Source organism: Cynara cardunculus, assembly GCF_001531365.2.
Source record: "Cynara cardunculus var. scolymus isolate 2C chromosome LG 3, CcrdV1, whole genome shotgun sequence".
Lineage (NCBI taxonomy): Eukaryota > Viridiplantae > Streptophyta > Magnoliopsida > Asterales > Asteraceae > Cynara > Cynara cardunculus.
In genome coordinates, this window is record NC_037530.1 from 2745283 (window position 1) to 2756060 (window position 10778).

General features: G+C 35.2%; 1 protein-coding gene across 5 annotated transcripts; it reads left to right on the plus strand.

The window, feature by feature from the left end:
* Positions 1-2851: 2851 nt before the first annotated feature.
* On the plus strand, positions 2852-9575 carry LOC112508476 (la-related protein 1C-like). Of its 5 annotated transcripts, XM_025113094.1 has the most exons (7): positions 2852-3503; positions 3749-4319; positions 4399-4555; positions 4674-4764; positions 8522-8593; positions 8901-9140; positions 9238-9446. In XM_025113094.1, exons 1-7 carry the CDS (start codon positions 3051-3053, stop codon positions 9238-9240), a joined length of 1587 nt encoding a protein of 528 aa, XP_024968862.1. In that variant the 5' UTR covers positions 2852-3050; the 3' UTR covers positions 9241-9446. The 5 variants fall into 5 exon arrangements, with proteins under 5 accessions (XP_024968862.1, XP_024968861.1, XP_024968864.1 ...); XM_025113093.1 differs by having other exon boundaries at positions 8901-9575; XM_025113096.1 differs by lacking the exons at positions 8522-8593; positions 8901-9140; positions 9238-9446 and adding an exon at positions 4841-6051.
* Positions 9576-10778: the final 1203 nt, after the last annotated feature.

Genomic DNA, 10778 nt, shown 5'->3' on the forward strand with positions numbered 1-10778 from the left:
TTTTGTCTATAATTCAAATAAGCTGATTATAAATAAACTGATAGGCTTTACCCTAAAAGACCAGTCAATCATTTAGATTTAAGATTATGCATTAAATATTATTTATTGATGCATATTACTTAAAATTCAATACTACAAATAAAGTGTGCGTAAGCACAACTTATTAAAGCTCCATTTTGGATTCGTGTAACTAAATGCAGATAGATATAATCAAATACAAGATAAAATTTTTATTTTAAATATAAAAAATCTAAAATATAATTAGAATAATAATTGAGTTCTAACATAATACTTAATTATTATCTTTATAAAAAATATATTATCAAATCAAAAATAAATTACTTTGTTATTAAATTTAAATTAAATTATAATAAAAAAATTAAATTAAAAAAATTACGTAAAAAAATAAAAACCTTTAAATAATTAATTTGATACTAGTATCGATATATTTATTTTTGAAATTTATGATATTTTCAAATTTATATTTTATTCGAAAATAAAAACATTATCTCTTTCTCAAAACCACATAAACTATATTATAACATTTACAGAGACAAAGTAAAACGAAACATTAAAATTGAAATATATCTCGCTGCATTGTGCAAATACCCTTCTGGTTATAACTAATCAAATCAATTTAACGTTTGACAAAACCAAATGCGTTTATCAAAGGTTACTGATTTATTATGAAACCCTACAAAAACTTTTCACAGATACGCCTATTAAGGTATTAAGAGTAAATGTTTTTCGCAACCTACGTCTCCAGCTATTTTCATGTTATGACTGTAACACTTAACCAGTTTAATTTTAAGCTCGATGTCAAACTTCTGTTAAATTATAACTGATCAAATCAATCTGACGTTTGACAAAACCAATTGACCGAACACTATCTCTTTTTAAATGAAAAGATTGACTGATTAAAACTGAATATTTATTATAAAATTCATTGATTAATATATCAAAACCTTAACCATAACAAACATTATCCAAACAAAAAGTCAAATTAGACTCCAAAACAACAACTAATTAATTAGACCTATTTATGATAAGAGATAGGATTGGACAGTATTATTAACCTGAATATTTAATCCGTTATGTGAGCCGATTAATTTTAGGACGACCACTTGTTTTGTGGGTAGTCTGAAGTCACCGCACTTGAACTGCTATGGCCACAAAGGGATTTTTATTCCTCATTGGATTTGAACCTGAGATTTTCAGGCACTTTTAATCTTTAGAACCCAAGCTCAAACCAATCAGACACCATCCTTATGGTTTAAAACTAATAACTACTATCACGCCAAGAAAGAAATAATAATAAATATTTAACTAGTCATTATATAAATCAAATAAATTACAACATGAAATGGGTAATTTACTAAGGGACTGTTTGACAGTTGCTGAATGGTTTGATGCTAAATGGTTAAGTGGTTAGAATGATTAAAGAGATTCTTATGATATAGTGCAAAATGAAATATAATTGTTAGGTAATTGTTTACCATGAAATTAGGACGTTGAATGGTTAAAGAAACTCAAGATACAAAATTATTCAGAGGGTTTTAGAAATATTAAGAGACAATTTTTTTTTTTGGCAAACAAGATTAATCTATCAACGATTCAGAGGTTGTCTCTTGATTGAACTACTAAGAGATGAACAAACAACCCCTGACAGTTACCTGTTAAGCATTTGTCAAGTCACGTTATTCTACTGGAGAACATAAAAAAGTTTTTGAATCTTATCTGATACGAGTGATGTCAAAGACCGAGAGTCTTATATAATAAGTGAAGATAACGACTCTTACCCGGTTAACAGTTACCGGGTAGATGACTGTATACGATGTTGTTTTGATGAACTAAAAAGTGTATTTGAGATTAAAGATGATCCATAATTCATATATTTTCTTACGCTTCTCACTTTAATTTTCATTCTCACACGATTATTCTCCCACAACATTAATTATCTCAAGTGTCATGTACATATAATAGTAATCGACTTCTTACTTATTTTTCAATTTCTTTATATTTATTTAACTTCAAAAATCATTATTAAAACCCAGTAAAAAAATCTGGAAACTGTTACAAAATCAGCAATACATTTGGAAAATAGTTACAGTAAAATTTCAATTTTTGACATACATAACATTGTAGTTACTGAGTTTATCCGCCTGCCTAGTGGGGGCGGATCCCCAGTTGTGGGTAAACGGGAAATCCGACTCTATGAACCTAAGGAAAGGCTGCACAACAGTAATAGGGGAGTTAAGACCAGAGTTTTTTGTAGTGTTGGCAGGAATGCAAGTGAATAAATCCCATCCCCTTAGCGAGTAAAGTGCTTACGCCCCTTTAGAGAGAGGGGTGCGCTAGCGCTTTAGGATTAGGCTAAGAGGTTGTTTGTTTACCTCTTAATAGTTTCATTAAGAAGCAACCTATGAACCGTTAAGAGATGAATCTTGTTTGACAAAAAAAAGTCTGTCTCTTAATGATTCTAAAATCATCTGAATGGTTTTGTATCCTGGAACTCCCTTAACCATTAAAAGCCTTAATTTCATTGTAGACAATTACCAAACAATTATATTTCATTTTGCACTATATTATGAGAGCCTCTTAATCATTCTGACCACTTAATCATTCTGCAACAAACCATTCAGCAATTGCCAAACAGCCCCTAAACATAGCTGTGACACCCTTTAAAAAAATAATTTTAAGAAATACGATAAATTTAATAATAATGAAAAAATAGTAGGCCCAAATTAAGGACATAATTGGGCCGGGTATAAACAGCAAGTGACGCGAGAAACCCTTCTCTTCGCGCTTCCGGTTCATTTGCCTTCACGTATACAGTGACCATTTGGCACCCGTTGTCGTCGACGACGGCCCGATCACTCACCATCACAAACCCTAAATGATCTACCGTCGATTCTGCATTCATCCATTACAATTTTAGGTTTTATTGTGTTCAAATTTATACAATTGATGATGTTTATCGTCTAAATACTGGATCAAACTGTACGACATTGCTTGGGAGATTAATTTTGTTTGCCCTAACATAGAAATCTATGACGGCGGATTCATCTACTACCATGGTTACCCACTCCGGCGAAGGTGGTATTAACAGTCCTTCCCGACGGAGAAATTTACCGTCTGCGTGGGCTCAAGTGGTTCGCGGTGGTGGTGAGTCGGAATCAGTTATTCCACGATCGCCGCGGGCTTCCGAGCAACATTCTGTGTTTTCTGATCAGTTGATGGTATTTGAGCCGGCGTCGGTGGTAGTGGCGGCGGCTGCGCAACCGGATGGCTCTGAGGGTAGTCATTGTGGTAATGGCGGTGGTGAAAAGAAGTCAGCTTGGAACAAACCCTCGGCAAATGGTGTTGTGGAAGGTACTACTACTCCTGTGATGGGTGCTGCTTCTTGGCCTGCTCTATCTGAGTCGACTCGTCCTGTTCTGAAATCATTGTCGTCAGAATCATCATCTAAACCCACCTCTGATGGATTGGTTACTGTTTTCGAGGTTCACTCTTACACTTTGTTTTATGTATAATGATAATTGATTTTTGTAGCAGATTTTCTCTTTCTTATCCATTAAAGATATTCAGCCATATATCTTGACAATTATATTTAGGATTTTGCAGTTTTATATCCATCGTTTGAAATTCAGTACAAGAACCGAAAATTTATATGCACTGTTGTTGCTGTTGTGTGTGTGTGTATATATATATATATCTCATAATCTTACATGTTTACTGTTCTTAACAGGCACCTGTAATTTCACAAACACAACAAAAACCAGCCAAAAGTAATGCAAACAATCATTCTAATACAACCAACAACCACCCTTTCCGACAACGATCAATGAAACGAGGTGGAAGTGCTGGGGGTGCATCTGCAGGCTACAATCGGCCTCCACCTCCTCCTCCACCGCCACTACCTCCGCCATTTCCACTTTTCGACATGACATATTGTAATTATGTACCAGCTGTGTTGGACTCCCCCATAAGAGATCAACCTCCACTTAAGGGCAATAGCTGGAACCCTAGACCAATGGGTGTTGTGCATGATCACTCTTCCAACCGAACTCCATCCCGAAGGAATAACTTTGGTCCCCGCCCCCGTAGAGACGGGGGAGTCCATAATAATGGATATGGAGGCAGGAATGAGCATCATGATCGTGATTGGCATGGAACTCGAAGTCCCGCTGGTAGAGATGTTCATGTACCACAGCAAATAGGTCCTCCACCTCCCAGGGGTTACTTTCGTCAACCTCACCCAGGTCCTCCTTATATTCCGGCACAGCCCATAAGACCTTATGGAACGCCTATGGGTTATGGTAAGTTCCTATGTAAGCGATCTTCTCCTCTATGTTGGTTGGAAAAATGTTGGAACTCAATCTCCTTCAACTTCTGCAGAGATGGCTGCACCTTTTCTATATGTTCCTACTCTACCTCCAGAGCCATACAGAAGCACACCTCTTCTCCCTCAAGCAGCTCCACCCCCTATGTTTATCCCGGTTATGGATCCTCCTTTGCACGACTTCATACTTAATCAGATAGAATATTATTTCAGGTACTACAACCTGGTTAATTTATTTTTGCCCTTTAATTGTTCTTACTTTATGTTTTTGACCTTTTCATTGTTTCTTGTGCAAACTTGGATGCTGTGCAAATTTTTTTGTTTACCACAGTGATGCTAATTTGGTTAAAGACAACTTTTTGAGGTCAAACATGGATGAGGAGGGTTGGGTACCTATAGCTTTAATAGCTGGATTTAGACGAGTAAGTGACGGTTTCTTGATCTTCGATTAAGTTGGAACTTAGTCTTTTCCATTTCTTGTTTCCATCTTGTATGCAGCTCATTAATAATGCACCATTTATGCTCTGTGAGGAGTTTCTGGAAGACTATTGTGCATGCTTTGCATTCATTATTTGAGATAAGGTACAGGGTACTGTTTATTGAATTTGAGGTGTTTCACTTTCCAAATGCATGGTGATCCCATCCCAATAGCTGATTTTTGCACGGAGGAAACAGGGAACTGAAGAAGTTCTTGGACCTTTGAGGTTAAAAATTATATTTTGAGTTATTGAAATTTTGAAGAATATTCAAATACGGGAAAGATCAATGGAGATGATCATACTGGTTTCATCATATCCTACTATGACCAATACATGCGAAGATGCTTTTTCAAAATGAACCGTTCTCTGTGATTATTTTTCTTTCTTGAACTTAAAACTCAGCATAATGTTGTGATGAGAAATCAAGAATCCCATAGAATATGAGAGGAAAGATAGGTTGAACAAAGGTCCGTGAGATTTATGATCAATGAGCAAATTTCAATATTCTTGGATGCTGCTATAGTGCTATGTGAAGGATCCTAGTGACAATGTTTTTGCATGTTATTTACTTTTATTTTTCTGCTTCAGGAAGGGTTTGCTTATACCATTTTTCATCTGTGGATTAATCATCTCTTAGTTTCTGTAATGTTTTATTTAGTTTATATACCATTCTTCATCTGTGGATTAATCATAGGAACTGTTCATCTCAGAATTATTTTTTCTTGCAAGTTTACCTCCTAAACCTAATCTTGGTTCTTTGTCCTGTTTTTATTTTATACGGATTTGCATTTTGCACCTTTGTTAACTTAAGATCCATAGATTCTAGAGGAAGACAGATAGCACAGCCCATGATTGTAAGAGCTGAAAACTACCACATGCTCATGATGACAATCCTTTTCTTAATCTGTGTAGTTTTTTCTGTTCCTTGAAAATGTATGATTTTAAAAGAAAAATCCTAATTGACATCAACATTTGTCATAGAAGTTATTCAGGCATGCTTGCTTCCTTTGTCCTTATGCTATGTTTGAGCATTCATTCAGTTAACTCATAGGTTCTTATATTAACTTCCTATATGATATTTTGAAATTTCGGTCTTATGCTGTCATATCACACTTAAAAAGTATTGATCCCTGTTTCCCAATCCCCATCTTTTTATATTGTACCCGTGTATATCTTTTTTTTTTCATGCACTTGAGCTCTTATTTTGGTGACTTTCGCTGTTGATGTACTCAGGTCTTATGAGTTTCCTGATATGTTTCATATATGTTGTACTCAGATCTTATTAGTTGCCTGGTATGTTTCTATGTATTGTATGCTCCATCTAACTGTTAATTATTCTCTGCTAACTGTTGTGGAGAGACTCTGCAAGTTGTTCAATGTTCAAAAGCTACATTGCAATGTCATCTAAGTCACCACAAATCCGGAGGCTAGTGAGTGGTCTTCCCTCCCACCAGAAAGGGGGGAATTGAGATTTGAGATCATCTCTAATTAGTATTGATACAATGAAGTAATTGAATCTCTACATTGCATTGTCATCTTCTAATGAAACAATACCAGTTATACATCACTTTAAATCCGCCACAAAGTATTTAGTAATAGAACATTCCGGCAAAGTACTTACAAATGAATTTTTAAGAAAGGTAACACAAACCCGAGTCATCATGGTGAAACATATAAGATGTTGGTAAGACACTCACATGTTGGGGAAGTTTGTCACTTATCTAGTGTCTTTCATTTTGTCTACTGAAGTATTTTAGGTTTGCTTTCTTTTTTGGGTATTTTCATCTAAGACTGAAGAGTTAAGGATCACAGATCTCAAAATTCTGGTCTCCACTTGCAGTTAAAAATTCAATTAGCTTTTCAACTCCATATTTGTTCCTTATCCGCATTTTTATCTTGATGTTCACTTTAGCTTCCATTGCTATTTAACATGTCGAACGACCCCAACACATTACTTTGGGGGATATTGTGTTACAACAATACATGGCTGTTGATTTATCATTGACATACTAAGTTTCCCTTGCAGAACTAGGACTAGGGGAATGGTTGCCTTTTGCTAGTAATCTTGGATATGGTTATTAATATCTCTTTCTTCTATCCATGGTCTGTAAAGCTGTGTTATGTCTTCTTTATTAGAAGAACAAATGGTGAGTGTTAGGATATTGTCATCCCATTAGTATGTATCATCTGCAATGGTTGTTTTCTCAAGTCAAATATGAATGCAACCAACAATGTTATATCTATCCCAGCTCTCTTTTCTCTTGCAGTATTTAAATATAAATCAATACCCATCATATTGCCACAATGCTTTCTCAAGTTTTGTTTGCTTATCTATTCTAGTTCTTTCTGCTTGCTTACCGGAAGTGTTTTTTATGTTTTTCTAATATTTATGACTCCTTGGATTCATAAATAAATGAATTCGTATTTGGCAAAATGTTTTTGCAATGGGGTATCGGTGCAGTATTGTTGCTTGACATGTAAGGTTGCTTAGTGACATTTGTAGAACTGTAATTATATAACCTCTATGTTATTTCATTATGCTACCATATGAAAATATGTAGGGGGTACTGTGTATCAAGGAGGCCTGCTTGTGGGGCAACTTCTGTAGGCACTGTTGTGTTGGATTTTACAAATATTATGTTCCCGTACACGTACATATAATAGATACACATAAAGAAGTGAGTAGGCGTGAACAGTGGTAAGTGGTTTGTAAGTTGTAGTATGGTAGGCCTTATGCCATCTAGAGCTTTGGAAAAGCACATATTAATATGTTGTAGCGTCAGCCTGTCAGGTATGAAAAGAGCATTACTGCTGCAAGTTGCCATGTGAACCATTTGCACGGTCCACCTGTGCTAAATAGCGGTCGAGTGAAACATAGGCATTTGAATTTTCAGTGAGGCATGTTATGGGATTCAATAGCTATCCTTTTCCTTTAGAATAGGACGATACTTACTAAGAGCATCTCCAATGCAAGGTTCTTATAAGCAAAAAGTGTGGGTTCTTAGAAGAACCACCATTGGAGAGAGTTCTTTTAAAAACCTCATATTCTTCGAGTTCTTGTACAAGAACCATGGTTCTTACCTTGAAATTGGTGTGAAGTGGCATCTTTGTTATTTTTTTATATATTTTATTGACTTCATAATTATTATTGATGTTGAAAAACTACATGGAACCCACAAAATGGGTTCTTATAAGAACTACCATTGTGAAGTTTTATGCAGGTTCTTAATTTGGTGAGGTGGAAATGACGTGGCATGCAAGAGTACAAAAAGTGGGTTCTTATAAAAGCCTCCATTGGAGATGCTCTCGCAGTTTCAAGAAATAATATCTTCTACTAGTTCATTATCTAACGGATCTTCCCGTTCTAATACTCTATCCGAGAGTTATCAGTATTTATCAAATCTGTTCCTATCTAACGGAACACTATTGGACAGCATTAGGCATTATAAAGTAGTTCTTGCTCAGATAACTGTAGTCAATTCTATGTGCTTCAGTTACTGTTCTCTCCTCAAATAGTTAACAACTGTTAGCAGCTTTTTTCCAGTTTTTTTGGGCATCATTTTGTAGTTTAGTGGCATTTCTGTACAATTTTTTAGTTTTTCTAGAGTTCACTTGAGTGTCAATTTATGGATCAGCTCTCTTTATTGTATTACTGGTGTCGATGCAAAAGCTAATTTTGCTTTATGGCATGATTTTTCAGGTTCAGAACTTGACAACTGATGTCCAAATCATTTTGAATTCTTTGAGAGATTCAAATTCCGTTGAAATTCAGGTACCTTTCGTTACCGGTTTGAATCATATGCCATTGATCTTGATAATGCATATCTCGTATGCTGTAAAAGGGTATTTCCCATCTCTTGCTTGACGGTCGGTTTCTGGCTGTATGAGACCTGGAATATTCAGCAGATTATATACAGTTATCTGTTCTGCATTTATAATTAGTTATGTAAAACGTTTCAGAATTATACTAAACCGTGGCAGAACCACGGAAACTGGAACTTGCAGTTTCTTAGCTGCCGTCATTTGAGATATAAATGTCCCTCATCTCAGTAATTACACAACAACGCTTATTGTTTCAGGGTGACAAAGTAAGGAGACGTACTGAGTGGAGAAAATGGGTTCAATCAGCCGATTTTTCAGCAGACTCCACCTCTCAGTCTCCACGTGAAACAACCAACATTTCAGTGGAAGAAATCTCCATACAGAAACTCAAACTGGAAGAATTTGCAACAGAAGATGCCATTTCAGACCCAATAGAAGACGATGACCACAAAGAAGCCCCCCAATCGACCGATTCTTCAAAGCTAGCCAATGGGGAGGTTAGCCTTATAGAAGCCTATTCATCTCCTATTTGATCAAGTTCCTTATGCCGAAATAGTTGTTAGCATTACTAAGCCCACATTTTGCGGTTTCCAGTAAATAAGCTATCGGTGCCTTAATGAGCTATGAAGCATGTATAGATGATGTATGTATGCTGGTGGTCGTATAGCGGGTAGCTGGTTTTCTATGGTGATCGATCTTGGCTGGATTATCATCTGATGCGGGTTTTTTTAGAGAGCTTTGCAGCCGAAAAAGTGCACGGATTAATCGGGACAGTATTAATTTTAATCCTCCTTTTGCTTCTATTAGTTTTCATCACATTAAGCCAAGAAAAAGGACCCTTTGGTTACACATTTATGATACATCTATTTAGTTGCAAACATATTGACCCTTTGGTAAGACATTGTTTTCTAGCAGATGGTTTTTGACATAAATTTGTGTTTCTTGTTTTTGATACTTACTTAGATTTGGATTATTTTTTCATGATGGTTGGGTTGTGTACTTTGTGATTTTATTGATGCTTAAATGGTTATAATTGTGTTCTTAACCGGTTATAACCAGTCCTGGTCGAAGTGTCTTAATGGTAAAGACCCCGGTGTTTTTTTTATATTTTAATACTGTTGACCTGTTCGTTTTTTCCCTCAAGAAAATAGGTCTCAACCGAGCCTTTAATCTTTAAGAAAAGGTAATCGACTTAAATGAACATTTTCCACACTCGAATCGGTCTCTTAACCATTTCTTTCTCGAGTTTACCTGAATGTCACTACACCCAGATTGATCTCCTAACCATTTCCTACATCCAAATTGGTCTCCTAACCATTTATCTTCAGGGTTTACTCAAATGTCACTACTTTCACAATATTCAGGTCGGCAATATCAGGTAAAAGACAAAAAAGAAAATCAAATTCAACCAATTTGTCGTGACAATTGCAGATTTGTAATGAATTTGATTTTTTTTTGCCTTTTAGCTGATATTACGGACCTGAATATTGTGAAAGTAGTGTCATTTGAGTAAACCCGGAAGAGAAATGGTTAGGAGACCAATCTGGGTGTAAGAAATGGTCATTTGAGTCAATTTTCCTTAAAAAAATTATGACTGATAGGGACTGAACGGTTATAGTTGGTTCTTTATCTATTTGTTTTTAACCCGTCTAAGTATACCCGAGCCTGGTCTAGGTCTAGGTGTTAACCGGTCCTAGGTCTTTCATGTCCACCTCGGGCAATGAGTCAGGGTGTGTTTGGTACACTATACAGGATTGAATAAACTAAAACATGGATTACTGTTTTATGTTGGTAGGACTTTTATGTGGAAAAATTGTAGAACAAAGTGAAACAGGCGTGTACCACCCCCAATCCTTAGAATGTAGAACAAGGTTGAAACAGACATATATTATGCCAATATATTCTCAAAATATTATTTTTATACAGTTTCTATATTTTAGTTAATTTGTAACATATTATAATAATAAAAATAATAACATATAAATGATAAAAAATAAAAAATGGAAATTACGTAACATCTTATTTTGGTATTATTTTAACCGTCTTGACGAAAACTTTCTGATAATCTATTTATTATAAAAATATTTTATTTATTATGATTTAATAAATTACATAAGTAATTAAAATATATACAA